Source organism: Pristis pectinata, chromosome 13, assembly GCF_009764475.1.
Source record: "Pristis pectinata isolate sPriPec2 chromosome 13, sPriPec2.1.pri, whole genome shotgun sequence".
NCBI lineage: Eukaryota > Metazoa > Chordata > Chondrichthyes > Rhinopristiformes > Pristidae > Pristis > Pristis pectinata.
Genome location: NC_067417.1, coordinates 29,400,837 through 29,417,103, shown reverse-complemented (window position 1 = coordinate 29,417,103; position 16,267 = coordinate 29,400,837). Strand labels below are relative to the sequence as shown.

The 16,267-nt window shown below is 39.5% G+C and overlaps 1 protein-coding gene across 1 annotated transcript in view; it reads left to right on the top strand.

Moving 5' to 3' along the window:
• itfg1 (integrin alpha FG-GAP repeat containing 1) overlaps positions 1-16,267 on the top strand; it is a 157,996-nt gene that overhangs the window by 124,803 nt on the left and 16,926 nt on the right. The window contains exon 14 of the mRNA XM_052028085.1: positions 3,231-3,309. Coding sequence (XP_051884045.1) covers positions 3,231-3,309 — 79 coding nt within the window. The remainder of the gene's footprint in view (positions 1-3,230; positions 3,310-16,267) is intronic.

Here is a 16,267-nt window from a genome sequence, read left to right as displayed (position 1 = left end):
TCCCACCACCAGCCACATCTTCCCCTCCTCACCCTTTTCTGCTTTCTGCAGGGACCACTCTCTCCGTGACAACTTGGTTCACTCACCCCTCCCCATCCCCAGACACTTTCCCCTGCAACCATGGGAGGTGTAACACCTGTCCCTACACCTCCTCGCTCACCGCCATCCAGAGACCTAACCAGCCCTTCCAGCTGAGGCAGAAATTTGCATGCACCTCTTCCAATCTTGTTTATTGTATTCGGTGCTCCTGATCTGGCCTCCCCTACATTGTTGAGACTGAGCGCACATGAAACAACTGTTTTACTGGGCACCTGCCCTCTGTCCACTGTGGCCATCTGGAGCTCCCAGTTACAAGCCATTTAAATTCCCCTGCCCATTCCCACACCGACCTGTCAGCCCTCTTCCTCCTCCACTGCCAAGGTGAGGCCAAATGCAAACTCAGCAAACAACAGCACCTTGTATTATGCCCAGGTAATCTACAACCCGATGGCATGAACATTGAGTTCTTCAGTTTCAGATGACCTGCTCCCCATCTGTCCGTTTTTTCTCTCCTGTTGATCTACCCAGTTCCTCCTGCGCTGACCCAACTCCCTCCAGCGCCTGACCACCCTGTTTCTTTCCCTTCCTCCACCTGCTCCATCTGCCCATCACCCACACACTCCCCCTACTGGGTCCCCTCCCCCCACTGTTCCCATCTGCCCACCCCACCTCCCTTATTTGGTTCTGTGCTCCTCCTTCCTTTCCTATCATTTTGCATCATCTATAGCCCTTCGTTGCCTCCACCTTTCTCCTCCCAGCCATGGTTGCTATTTCCACTCTTCCCTTCTCCAACTGTCTATCAGCCCTCCTCACTTGGATCCACCTATCACTTGCCAGCTTTTGCTACACCCCTTCCCCTCGCTTCTTTATACTGGCTATCTCCCCTCTACTCTTTCAGTCCAGATGAAGGGCCTCGACCTGAAATATTGACTGTCCATTTCCCTCCACACATGCTGCCTGGCCCACTGAGTTCCTCCGGCAGTTTGTTTTTTTTGCTCCAGATTCCAGCATCTGCAGTCTTTTGTGTATCAAGTTTTAACTTGTACTTGCTTTTGAGTCCATATGGCATAGATTCACTAGTTGAATTCCTAGGAAGAAGGCTACTCTGTGAGGATAGATCGTGTAGAATGGATTAATATTTTCTGGCATTCAGAGAAATAATAGGTGATCATGAAACAGAGGGATTAGAAGGGGCTTGGTAGGATGGATACAAGAGATTGATTTCCTTGACTGGAGGGTTAAAAGATGGAACATGGTCTCAAAATAAGACCGTAAGAAGAAATATCTTTACCCAGAGGACAATGAATATTTGGAATCCTCTGCCCAGATCACTAGATGCTCAGTCATTAAGTATGTTTGAGGTTGATTTTTGGGGACCATATCCCTCAATCCAGGGAAATTGAGGGATATGAGGATCAAGCAAGAAAGTGGTGTTGAGGTGGAAGAGCAGTTTTGCTCTTGTGGAATGATGGAACAGCTCAAAGAGCTGTCTGGCGGACTCTTGCTCCTGTATCACATGTTCTTGTATCCCAAAAAAAGACACTTTTGTTCAGTCTTTCCTGATAGTTAAAACCCCCTCATTTCTGGTAACATTTTTGTGATTGTTTTTTTCTGCCTTTTCTCCAGTACTTCAGGTTTTTTTTTAAATATGGAAACCACAGCTGGTCCTAAGTGTGCTCCAACATAGTTTCTATATGAATTTAATATTGCTCTTCTCTTTTCCTATTTCCAAATCTTTTCTTCTCTGCCACATTTAGCTCTTCATCTTCCACGGGATAAAGGACCTCATCATTTCTCCAGCCAGAATAAACCAATTCACACTTTGTTGTATTGAATTATCTATGTCATTTATGTGCCCACTCTTCAGGTTTGCTTATGTCTTCCTCTTTTTTTTAATGTAGTCCTCTTCATTATCCATTACAAAAGAAATCTGCTGCCTCCCCACCCCACCCCACTACCATCCCTCTCAAAGGTTGATGTTATTTCCAAATTTCAACACTAAAGCATTTGATTTCTGAGTCTAGTTTATTTGTGTAAATGGTTGACACATTGTTGATGCCTGTGGAAAGCTTCTTCACAATTTTTGCCAGCTAGAGAAATTTCCCTTACTAGTTTCTGTTTTTGTACAGGTAGTCCAGACCAGAATCTTGGTATTACTGAATTATGTATTTCAGACTCTGATGTAGTGAGATTAAATGGATTTTCACTTGGAGGGATCTACTTAAAGTGATCTTAGTTCCAAGTAAAACATTGAACCCATGTTGTCTTTATTGTACTGTATTATAAGAAAACAAGTTTCAATTTAAGATCAATTAAACATTGATTGCTTTTCCTAACTCTGCTCGGTACATAACCCCGGACGAAGCTGAGGCTGGGAGCTTCCAACACAGCTGGAATGCAAACAACGCATTGTGAATGTGTTACCAAGGATTTAGCTGAAACTATCTTCATCTTGGATGGGAGGATGCCCAAGCAAGTCTTCATGGAAGAGTTATTGCATGATAGTGAAAGACTGGAAGGTTATCAGTCCTAAAAGCTTCTCTTAAAGGGTGGACAATTCCTCTTGTAATTTACATTAAAATTAATTTAATTTTCTACCTGTGCTTAAGTTTCAACTGAGTTGTGTAGATTAGAGGATGGACTGTAAACTCACTTAAACTATACTGGAACAGTGAAACTATAGGAAGAGAATTAAGATGGTCGCTTTTTTTTCATTAGAGCAATGAATTCTGAGAAGATATTTAGTAATTTCAAGATGTGTAGGATTTGTTAGGAAAAAAGGTCCTCTGGTTGAAATTGATAAAAAGGTGGCCTGCAAACTTGGAACCATTATTGAAAGTGAGAGTTTGAAATAAATTGCAAGTGGAAAGTGAAGACCATTGCAGCATATAAAGGAAAATATTTGAAGCTGTCTATATAGGAATATAAAACCATAAGATTATAGGAGCAGAATTAGACCATTTGGCCCATCGAGTCTGCTGCACCATTCAATCATGACTGATTTTTTTTCGATCCCATTCTCCTGCCTTCTTCCCATTCTTCCCACCCGCTTAAACATTTGCAGGCAAATGAACAATGTATTACTTTAACTTCAGTTGAAGGTTGAAAGGATCTCACTTTAATAAGCTACTTTAATGATTTTGTTTTGCTCAGTTCATTGTTATGTAATCTAATCTTCTCTCTTCCTATAGCCATTTGGTGTGAACCAGCCTGGGCCTTACATCATGTACACAACAGCAGACGCTAATGGATATCTGAAGAATGCATCAGGTGGGTACTTGTTAAAAGAGCACTTGAAGCTCGCCTAAACAATGAGTGTACTTTGAAGTAATTTTAAAAATACAAATTAATGGGGAAAGGAAAAGAAATGAGTAAAGGTGAATTGAACCAATATGTATGGTAATAACTCATTAAGGGAATTCTGGATATAGGCCTTACAACATCCTGGCTGTTGTTTTGTCAGAACTTGCTGCTACTCTAGCCAACCTGTTCCAGAACTAGAGTGACATTTACTGAAAAATATGAAAATGGCCCAAGTGCTTCCTGCCAACAAAAAGCAAGGCAAATCCAATCCAGCTCAATACTGTCCCAGCTTTCTATTCTCAGCCATAAACAAAATGATGAAGGTGTTATTGGCAGTACTTTGCTACGATGCTCAGTTTTGTTTCCAGTAGGATCATTAAGTTCCAGGCCATGATTCAAACTTGAACAAAAAGGCTGAATCCCAGAATTGAGGTTGGAATGATTCCTCTTGCTGTAAAGGCAGTGTTTGACCAAGTGTGATATCAAAAAGCTTCAGTAAAACTGGTCAGTAGGAATCAAAGGATAAATACATGAGTGTTGAAGTTATGCCTAGTATAAAGAAAGATAGTTGTGGTTATTAGAGGTCAATCACATTAGCCCTAAAACATTGCTACAGAAATTCTTCGTAGTAATCATCCTGCATTTCTTAGTGACTTACTGCTATAATTTTGTTCCCATAGGAAACCAGTCCCCCTTAACTATCATAAACTTAAGTCATATGATTCAATTTGAGTCTATTGTCTCCGTGTGTACAATTCTTCCTAATTGCCTCATCTTACTCAGGCTGTATATTCCACAGTGTACTTTAACCACATGCTGTTCCATGAATTAGGCTGTGATGCTTTCAGCTCACATCGCATTGTTCTGTTCTTTTTAACTACCACCTCTAAAACCTACACTTGGCATTGTATCCCTCCATCTGCTTCAAAAAAACATATTGAAGTTCTTAAGCTCAGTAAGAAAATTGACATGTTTAAGTTCTATTCTTCACACTTTGATCATAATGTTCATCCATAAAATAAAAATTTTACAGGACAAATGTACAACAATGTATTGTTAGGCATCTAACTTAATTTACTTTAAATTAAGAAGGCTGATGGCACCTATTACAATGCCACCTTAATTATTTACATCCACAGTACTCAATGGCCCTAATTTTTTGGTAATAATAATGTGGAAACCATCAGTGCTTACTGTTACTGGGGCATAAATGAGACACCAATTTCTGGCATCCACGTGTGCCTGGGTAAATCCAAATATCCAGAAGCTGGCTACCCAACTTACCGTACTTCTCCCTAAACTTTGCCATACTTGCACAACACTAACTACCTTGTCATTGAAATAAATGTAAGGGTGTGATAGTTCAGTAAATAGCTCACTAATTACTGAACATACACAAAAATATTAGGTCTACCCCACTCCAGTACAATCAAATATTTAACAGCATAATAACTTAGTTACGGCAAACAACTTTTCTGGCACAGAAACCTTCCTTTTACAGGTATCGAGCTCAGTTCTTCAGATAATAGTTATTGTTGGAGATTTATAAAATTTAACTTTGCCTCTCGTGTTTCTCTTAACCCCATCTTTATTTCCCTTTCTATTTCTTTCATTTTGCTTTATTATTTTGATTTGAATAATTTTAGATATTCTAACTTAAGCTTTCAAGTTCACTCTCTGCTCATCATAGGATTGTACAGCACAGAAATGGGCCCTTTTTTGCCCACCTCATCCATGCTGGCCATGTTGCCAGTCTCACTAATCTCATTATCCTGCATTAGACCCATAGCCCTTAATGCCTTTCCCATCTAAGTACCTGTGCAAATGCCTTTTAAACATTGTAATTGTATCAGCCTCTCCTTTGGCAGCTCATTCCAGATGACCACCATCCTCTGTGTAGGAAAAACTTACCCCTCAGTCCTCCAAATTTCTCCCCTCTCACCTTAAAACCATGCCATCTATTTCTAGACTCCCCTTCTCTGGGAAAATGATTCTCTCTCCTATCTATTCCCATCATAATTTTATAAATCTCTAAGAACCCCCCCCCCCCCCCCACTAAGCCTCTTACATTCCACTGAGAATAAACCCAGTCTATCCAATCTCTCCTTATAACTAAAGCTTTCCATTCCAGGCAACAGCCTGGTGAATCTCTTCTGTACACTCTCTATTGCTATCACATCCTTCCTGTAGTGTGCTGAGCAGTAATCATAGTAAGAATTCCACAATTCAATCGGTTAAGAAGACAAACAATAGCACGCTTGAATCTCAGCTGTGCTCTGCTCTTCAGACTTCCAACAATAAGTTGCTGCTCAAAAGTTCTGTGAGCTGCTGTAAATATGAATAGAGAACAGTGTTCATTTGCCATTGACCAAAAAATCCCAGCAGTTATCACACTCAGAGTTAGTACCTCAGGGGATAGTTAAATTAGTTTTAAATTAATAAAAGCATTTGAGGTGAGCAGCGAATATCCAATTTTTATTTCCTCTTCATGAATGATGAAAACATCAATGTACTCAAAGTAGCTATCACATAGAGGTCACTACCACATGCAGTAGTTGAGGTGAACGGATTTGATGCATTCAGAAGCAGCTAGATAACTCTGAGGGAGAAAGATTAGAAATATATGCTAATATGATTGTGTGGAACATAATTCAGTTGAATCAAATGACTTATTAATCCATTATTCCATGCAGCTTCAGATATGTTACTTAGTATAATTTAGTGAAACATAGTTTTGTAATATTTGTATTTAATTTCTTCAGTGGTTAAAAAGGTTCAGCAAGTTGCATCTGCAATCAAATGATTGTATTGAAAATTCTGCTACCCTGTGAGAATAAATTTGATATGATTGCCTAAATGTCTCTCCCCTGTGAAAAGTCCAGGATGGGTAAAAAGCTATGTAATAATATTGTTCTAAATTATATTACCTACATTATGATTCCATCTAGAAAGAGTTCTAAATTGTACCTTGCACATTTTAATTATGTCATTTGTAATCATCACAAGTTTGGCATTACACTATGTTATTGTTTGCAGCTTTGAAGTCTGAGCTTCTCCTAAATCATGAACAGTCTGAATAATATTAACTTGTAGAGGGAGCAGCTATCAAGTTCCCACTATGTAAGCTGCAGAGCTCAGCAAGTTGTCAAATACTCTGTCAATATACCTGAAGGCTAAAATGCAAGAGAACTAATTGTGACTACTGTTGAAGCCCTGCAGGAGTTTTGAAACATCACAAGCACTCAGAATACCAGACACAACGTAGAATCTCAGTTATCAGGGTCCAAGCTACCTTGGGGTATCTGCACCTTACCAAACAACTTGGAATCATTTCTTTCTTCTGGATTTTTGGAACACCGTCTATCCAATGACCCCAGATTTAACTTCAAACTTATCCGGTTGTCTTGATCTTGAGTCATCTGTAATCAGAAGAACCAGATAAATTTGAAGTTAAATCTGTTCATGGATTTGGCCAAAATTACCACTCGTTGGATAATGATGCATGAGATCCATGTGGGGTGGGCTGGGGTTTGGTTTTGGATAAGGAGAGGAACTAAGAAATGGCTATACTCATCACGAATTGTAATGTATTTTTGGGATGGACCTTGGGCTAGATTGACAAGCTCTAACAACTATAATATCCATTGGGCACCAGGAGCTACAAAGTAAGAACATAGAACATTACAGCACAGTATAGGGCCTTCAGCCCACAATGTTGTGCCGACATTTTATCCTGCTCTAAGATCTATCTAACCCTTCCCTCCCACATTTCTCTATCATTCATGTGTCTGTCTAAGAGTCTCTTAAACGTCGCTAATGCATCTGCTCCCACAACCTCTGCCAGCAGTGCGTCCCACGCACCCACCACTCTTTGTGTAAAAAAAAAACTTACCTCTGACATCCCCCTTATATCTTCCTCCAATCACCTTAAAATTAGGTCCCCTCGTGTTAGCCATTGTCGCCCTGGGAAAAAGTCTCTGAATGTCCACTCGATCTATGCCTCTTATCATCTTGTACACCTCTATCAAGTCACCTCTCATCCTCCTTCTCTCCAAAGACAAAAGCCCAGCTCACTCAACCTATCCTCATAAGATGTGTTCTCCAATCCAGGCAGCATCCTGGTAAATCTCCTCTGCACCCTCTCTAAAGCTTCCACATCCTTCCTATAATGAGGTGACCAGAACTGAACACAATTCAATCATCAGCTGCCACGTACCCAAAACCACAATCATGTCCTTCAATATTTGGTCAGTGGTGGTGGTTCCAAGCCACCTTAGGTGATGAACATGGAAGTCCCCTACCCAAAGTACATGCCATGCCCTTGCTAATCTGTGTTTCTTCCAAGCATCGTTCAGTATGGAGAAGTATGACTCATTGTTGAAGGACAGTAGATGGTAATCAATCAGGGTTTCCTTACATGTGTTTGACCTAATGACATGAAACATTCTGAGATAAAGAGTCGATGTTTGGGTTCTCAGCACCACTCCTTCTTGCCTATATTACCACTGTGCTGCCACTTCTGCTGGGTCTGACCTATCAAGAGTTAGGTGTATACAAAGATTGTGAAGTAGTCCAGGATGTTGGCTGAAAGTTATGATTCTATAAGTATGACTATTAACAATCACGTGCAGTGCTATATCAGCAACTACTACTACTTTTTTTTCACTTCTAGCACCTGACAAAGATTGCGGGGAACTAGTTTCACAGGATCTGGGCTATTAGGTAGGCATGGTTTATTAAGTCACCAAGAATTGACAAACCAATAATATAGCCAGTCACCTGAGGCCTGAAATTTGTAACCATCTTCCTGAACACAAGCTTCAATGCTGATGCATTGGGAAATGGTACATAAGGCTACCACTTAAGTAAGTCTGTAGTTAAGGTGTTTATTTTAATGTAGATTGCAAATTAAGTTTAGAAATTAAGAATAGAAATTAAGGGACTGTCATCATTTACACAAAATTTATTTGTGCATCTGTGGTCCATGAGCAGAGTTGCTGTTCACACAGAAGAGTTTTTAAAAAGATAGTGAAGTCTGCCTTTTTGTTTCTTGTACCAGATAATGCCATTCCCTCTGTCACCTTTGAGTCAAACATTGGGATCCTTTGGTGGATAGGTCCTCTTTAAGATTTTTACTTAGTGCTTGCTCCTACCTCACCTTCCCTAGTTGCCAACATCATTCAGATCACTATTACCAGTAGCAGACACTCTGATTGATTACCGATCAGACTCCTCCCCTGACCCAATTGCTTTCTCAATCCCTTCTGTTCAAATCCTGTCACTTCCCTGATTCCCTGGGTATCACATATAAAAAAAAGTACTTGAGCAAGTTAACAGGATATGGAATTAGAAGAAAGTTTAAAAAATTAGTTAGAAGGAAAGAGAGTACAGCAGTTCATTGGAGTGGTTGTGAGTAGAATGTTCTGTCCTTAAAAGTCACTTTTGAAGTCTTCAGTTATTGTGTGTAATAATCCTTTAGATATAGGCCAAGGAAAAGTGATGTAAAAATTGCAGATTATGACAAAGTAGAGGGCACAGTTAATTATTTACAAAACCAATGAAAGTTGCAAATGAATTGTGATATGATGCGCAAATGGGAAGACAGGTGGCATTGTTTGAGTTATTGCAATATGGTGGTAAAACTAGCAGCCATACCTTTGTACTGTAAATAGATGTAAGCTTGGTGCACTAGAAAGCCAGATGGTATGGGGGTATTTGCAAATCAGTAATGATAACAGCTCTGTTGATAAAATGCTTCATTTAAAAAAAAAATTGGAATTTAAAGTTAAGTCATGCAGCATAGAAAGTGGAAGGGCAAAGAGACTATGATAATTTTTTATGAAACTTAACAAGATCTAGGTATTCAGCTCCACACCGGAGGAAGCATTGGGTACAGTACACAGTCGAATGCCATCTGGTATGAAAAGAGAGAAATATATGTGAATTATAGGACAAGATTATATAGTTGTATAAAATTATGAAATGATTGATCAGAGTAAGTGGAAGCAAGCTGTTTCCTATACTTGAGGGTCAAAAATAAGGAACATAGATACAGGTTTGCAATGGAGCATAAGAAAATATTCTTTTGACAGAGAACGGGAGTCTGTGAAATTCGCTGCTGGGGTTTGTGATTGAGGCAGAAAGTAGGTCAGCATTAAAAATTACAATGAAGGCAAAGTGAGTGAAGGGTATGAGAATGTGTGACTAAATATGACTAACCATTTGCTTTTGTGGAGCATGAGCATCAAACTAAGCTGTATGGGCTAAACTAACTGTTTTAGTGTTGTAATTACTTCACTTTTCTTTGCTAAAATGACTAACCAAAAAGGAGAAATGAAATGGAATTAATCTGTTGTTCATTTAATAGGTGTTTTCTTGTCCATGTACATTCAGTCTTCCCTTTTTCTCCTCTATGACTCTCCACACCACATCTCCACCTCCCCACAACCATACTCATGCAATGGAATACACCTTCAGCAATTGTCGAGTTTCCAGTTTAATTGTAGCGGATAAACCAATACAACTTGTGCTCAAAGATATTTTTCTTTGGGCGATGAGTATGGCTGGTAGGATCAGGGATAATGGTTGCTTCCTCTCTAAGTTGAATACATACCACTGATAAAATAGGCCAGTTACCCCTGCAGTTGGGAGGTATTTAAGAATGTGTTTCTAACTTCTGCATTAAACAAAATCCACCACATATCTAAAGGTGGTATTCTGGTAGAGTTTCATTAATACAGCAAAAAATTAGTATAGCACCTCTATCTAGAAAGAGGTGCATTTTTGGCAATGTTTGGTACACTCTCTATGAATAAACTGATTTTAAATAATGAGTATGCCTTTAAACATTTATGCATACATCAGTTTCATCACAGTACAGCACTCAATAAATTTAAGAAAGTAATATTTTAAAAAAATTTTTACATGCTTACTATTATGATTCTGTAATGCCCAGTTTTGGTGAAAGCTCAAGGTGATAATAAATTCATTCTGGGGGCACAGTCAGCTTGTGGGCTGGGTTAATTTCTGCTTTCTTGAAGTTTCTTAAGCTAGCACAAAGGCCCTTGATTACTCATCCTCCCCACACCTGTCTTTCATCATGATCCAACTCCCAGTCCCTCATAGTTTCTTTCCAATTTTGTATGTTGTTTTGGACCTTTCTCAAACCCAGCCTCTGAGGCCTGCTGTCCAATTTCTATCATGTCATAACTCCCAAGCCATTGTACTATTCTGACTCTTATCACCTAAGACTCAACAGTTTGGGAACCTGCAACTGCTATTCTAGTTCATGAAATCTACCCTTTTCCATACACCCCAGACTTTTGGACTTAGAAACTCAGTGCAAAGTGGTAAAATTTAGTGATAACCGAACCATAAGAGCAATGACAGTAAAATTTCAACTTAAGAATTAACAAATTGGACAAAATTAAATGCCTGGATAAATTAGTGATTTATTTAAATTTTAACGCTGACAAAGGCACAGTACTCTGCATCTGATAGTAAAATAAAGAACAAATTTACTTCATTAATGGCTTTGAAATGAATATGGTCGAGTGGAAAGTGAGTTGGTAAATTTAACAATATGAGGAAAAAATCAGCAGCTAAAACAGATGAATATGTGCAGAAAGCTTTATTCTGATTTTGAGCTTCTTGACTGTATTTTGTAGCTTCACTCAGCAAGGCTGGTTAGGAATATTCCCATACATTTCTGATTTCTGTAGACAATGATTTTGGAGAATAGGGAAGCGAGTTACTCAACATGTATTCACGATATTTATGTAGCTGCTCCAGTTAGCCTTCTGCTGAAAGGTGTATCAGAATATTGATGGAGGGATATTCGAAAGCTGTAATTGACTATTAAGGTGAAGGTAGTTAGTTTCTGTCTTATTTGCTCTTGTGTGTTGTAAGTTTTATTTGTCAATTACCAGCCTGTTTCTGTTTATTGTCCTAGTCTTATGCACGTGAGCTTGTGAACTTCATTATCTGAAGAGATTCTTATGGAACTGAAAACAGTGTAATCATCAGAAACAGGTGAAGCTGGTTGGGTCTAGGACACTGCCCTTAGGGACATATTCAGTGATGTCATGGGACTGAGATTACTTGCTTTCGACAACTGAAACAATCATTTTTGGTCTCGTGATTTCTGCCAGTGGAGAATTTTCCCTGATTCCCATTAAATTTAATTTTGAGGCATGAATAATCTGGAACAGCTCTCCCTGTTTGGCACAACTCTTTAGATGTTACTGGTGAGGGTTTTGTAGGATTGTACAGGGCGTGTCGACCTTTGTCATGATAACCAGATCAATGCAGGTGGTCAATTTGGTTTTACAGTTATATTTTGATAACAGAGTGACTTACTGGACTAATTAAGAGTCAGTCACATTACTGTGAATTTGGAGTCACATTAAGAGCAGACTTGGTAAGGAAGGCCGATTATCTTTCCTAAAGGACATCAGTGCACCCGCTAAATTTTTATGATAACCTAATAGTTTCATGGTCACAATTGCCAGCACAGGCTTCTTTTTGTTCCAGATTTATTTAATTATCTGAATTTAAATTCCCCAGCTACCTTGTTAGAGTTTGAGCTCAAGCTCCAAGTCATTTGTCCAGGTCTTTGGATTACTAGTTAAGTAACATAACCGGAATCCTACTTCACCATGTAATACATAGATTATTATCAGACTACCTATGATCACAAGATAATTTTCTAGTGATCATAGGTAGTCTGTATTCTCTAAATACATCCTATCAGTATCACAGTGGATTAAGTGAAAGTGTTTGCTGAAGACAAATGAATATGACTAAATCTATAATGTAATAGTTGTCCTCCCTTTCCTTCTCATCACTGTCCTTCAAGATGAACAAAAATGTTTAATGTACTGTTAGGAAAATTAAAATTTTATTTGTGGATCAGCTTCTGCCAGAAGTTATAGAGTGCAATGCTGTTGGTTTGTGTCACCAGTCTAGAGATGAACGCACAGTCTGTTTTTCAAAATCTAGGATTGCTATGTGGTGATTCATTCTGCAGAACAGCCGTTGATCTCCAGTTGTACACAAAAGCTGCTGCAATAAAGCTGTGCACCAGCAGGGATAACTGTAGAGTTTCAGATGAGAGTGGGTTGTAAGAACACCTACACAAAGCCGTTTGTCAGACAGAATCTGCATAACAGAGACGGCAGCACCAACATGTAAGACATGAGATGGTGAGATGCTGAAAAAATGCAACTAATCAAGACAATATTTTCATTGTTTATTTAAGTATTTCCATGTGAGTTAAATTAAAACATCACAATGATGAGAGACTAATCATTTCTTCATCTACCAAAACACACTTGTTACAAATTTTCACAATGGTCGAATAGGCTTTTTATGTAAATGGTTCATTCTGATGAAGTCTTATTGTAATGCTGTTCTTTATAAAGCTCATTATCTCTTGTTCGCTAAACATTGACAATACTGCAGTGTATTACTGCAACAAGCTGCCTTTTTTTTTATATCAGTAGTAGCTGCAGACTTGTCAATTACAATCCTCAATACTGGAATGTCAAAAAAAATTTAGTGGTGAAGCACATATAAAATATGGTTGTTTTTATGTGCATAAATTCAGGAAAGGGGTTTTTCTGTAATTCTTTGGACAATGTATGCCTCATTAAAATATGAAATTCAGATTATAGCATTTATGTGATAGCATAATCCATTATCATCATCAGCTATAAGCATGGTAGAGCACTTCTCTAGTAGACACCTCTGAGGATCCTCGTGAGTCAGAATGTCTTAAAGGGAGTAGTGTTAAATTTCTTTCACATTGAATTTGCCTGCTGACAACACCTCGAGGCAATCAGAATATTCATGATGGATCTAAAATGATGAGAGAAAAATCGCTGGAAGCATTTAAAAACTGCTTTTCTCATGGCATATGCTGATTCCATATGCTAAATCTTCTGCCATACCAAGATTGATTTTGAAGGGGAAAAAAATAATAAAGGTAGAAGAACGAATTAGCAGAACGTTAATTTCTGCAGGCATATGGCAGCCATAGCATGTGCTTGCTGTTTTCATGTATTTAATCTTTGAGGATGTGCAGTAAGAGTGAATGGGATTGTAAATTGGAGGCAAGATAAGACATCTTTATTAGTCACATATACATCGAAACACACAGTCTTTTGTGTAGAGTGTGTAGAGTGTAAACATCTTTTGCATAGAGTGTTCTGGGGGCAGCCCGCAGGTGTTGCCACGCTTCCGGCGCCAACATAGCATGCCCACAACTTCCTAACCTGTACGTCTTTTGGAAAGTGGGAGGAAATTGGAGCACCCGGAGGAAACCCACCCAGACAGGGAGAACATACAAACTCCTTACAGACAGTGGCCGGAATGGAACCCGGGTCGCTGAGATGGGGGGGGCAATAGAATCTTTTGGTAACCTTGAGAGGGATGGGTGCAGGGGCAGCTTGGCTGCTGCTCGACTTCAACTGAGATCAGAGTATTGTCCAGGCTCATCAGAAAGCAGTGAGTAATAATACCTGAGATTATGCAGAGTCTCCTGTGCTTGTAAAGGAATACAGCAAAGACCACCAAATCCCTGGAAAGAGCATTAGTGTAGAGATAACCAGCCCATCCTTAGTACGTGACTCAGTTATGGCTGAAGCGGACATTCCATTGCCCCAGTGCAGGACTGCCAGGGCCTGGTGAAGGTAGGGCTGCAGGCACAGAGTAATCACATGGAGTCAGCAATGACTGGTCGTAAGTTCATCTTTACGTGATTGGCAATGAGCTGATAAGAGAATATTTGTTCCTTGGATGAAGATGTTCTCTGATGTTGTATAATGTTAGTGATTGTGTATACAAAATAAAGCCATGCTTTCTATAATCAGGGAAAGAGTGAGGGCCTCACTGAATAACATGAATGGGCCCTTCACCCACTGACAAGTTTAAAATGATAAATGTGCTTTTGCTTGGCTTGGGAAGGGAGGGTGTGAGTAATTCTTTGCTCCATAGTAGTTTGATGAGAATAGCACTGACCTTTGGGGCACATTCAACCAGAAGAGCAAAGCCCAAAGGGCAAAATGATACTTCTTGCCAGCTAAAGGAAGAGAATTACTAGCATCTCAAGGATGAAGCCAAAAGAAAGCTTTGTGTCACAAAAATAAGTAATGGCAAGAAAAGGCCAAGGAGATTGAGATTTATGCTTATAATCAAGCTGTATAGGAGTCTTTCACAGGCTATAATGACGAAGCTGCCATGGTGCCGCACTACCCTGAGCCCAAGTTGGTCAACACTCCGTCAGGAAAACAAAGTCATCAAAGCCAGATGGAAGGAATATTTTGACTCGCTCCTGAACCATGAATCAACTTGACAGTTACATCAATGTTCTGATTTTAAAAACTCCCACTATTCCCTGGCCCCTCCCACCACATCCTTGAAGAAGTCAGATGCACTATCATGCAGACCAGGAACGACAAGGGAGCAGAACAGGTTACATATCTGTGTACAAGGTTGGAGTTAAAGAATCGTTACAGAAGCAATATAAACTCTTTCCTCGGTTCTAGTATAATGAGAAGATTCTAGAGGATGAGAAAAGCCAACGTTGTTGCAATCTGTAAGTCAGGAGTTAAATCAGAGTCTAGAAATTATTGAGTCATTGCTCTGCTTTCTACAGAAAAAGTCTTGCCTATGTCTTCTTTAATGGAATTCCCCTCACTGAAGTAACTTTCTGGAATATCACTGAGGCATCAAACAATCCTCATGATTTTTGTTGCCTATCAAAACCAAAAAAAACAGCAGGAACAAAATCGGGACATGCACATGGCCTTCGTTGCTTTCACAAGGCTGTTAATTCCATCAGTTGCAAAGCCTTGTAAAAGGTTCTGGCTAGATATGTCTGTGCTTCAAAATGTATAAAGTTCCTAAGGTTTCTTTAAATTAGATGATTGCCACCATTTTCTGCAGTAACGTCCAAACTGGGGTTAAGTAAGGTTGTGTTATTGCCCCAAGACCAACATTGCTCCATTTTTCAAGCAGCCATTCTTACTCTATTTAAATAATTCTTTTCTAATGGAATTGACTTCACCTACAGAATAAATGGGCAGCTTTTTAATCTTTATTGTCTTTGCACAAAGACTAAGGTCTCCAAGGAATCCATTACTGATTCTTACAACGCCATCATAATGCACAATGAGAATGACCTTCAGTCATACTGGACCTCTTTTCACAAGCTTACTCTTGCCTAAGATTCCTGCTTAACACAGCACGTAACCTGCCTCAGGCCTGACACGTGTCCCATCACAAATCATTATCAAGGGAAGAGCTTGGAGACGATTGAGCGTGACCGATATCTTGATAGCTGCCTCTTTCAGAGTGATAACATTTGACACTGGGGTTCCACATAGAATCTGGTGCATAAGTCCTTCCTTTGTTAAAATCTTTCCATGTTTTCACTGAATATTTACTACTGAAGGACACCAATTTCCAGGTCTATAATTCAGTTGTCATTCCTGCATTATTCTATGGATGTGAGGCCTCAGTGAACTATCAACTATAGCACAAGAAGCTGGAGAGTTGCCGCCAACCATCCCTCTGAATGATCCTGCACATTATGGGAAGAAGCCACAATATTGCTAGCATCCTCAAAGTCATTGTCACCAATAGTCATGCATCAGCTCTGCTGAACCAGAGATTTGTGTAGATGCTAAGTTTCATCTTCTCAAAGAAACTGTACTTGCCCAGAGTCAAAGAATCTTGAATGGTGAAAAGAAATGGTGTGAGAATGCTGAAAAAAACACGTGTAGATGTTGTGCAAGTCCCAGCCTCAATGAGGCCGTAAGCTACATTAGGCAGTAGCCGGTTATGAGAACTTCTTTGGCCTAGAGGGGAAGAATCCTTGCTAGCAGATCTCTGTGAGAAAATACCTGTACCTTCTGTAAATGGG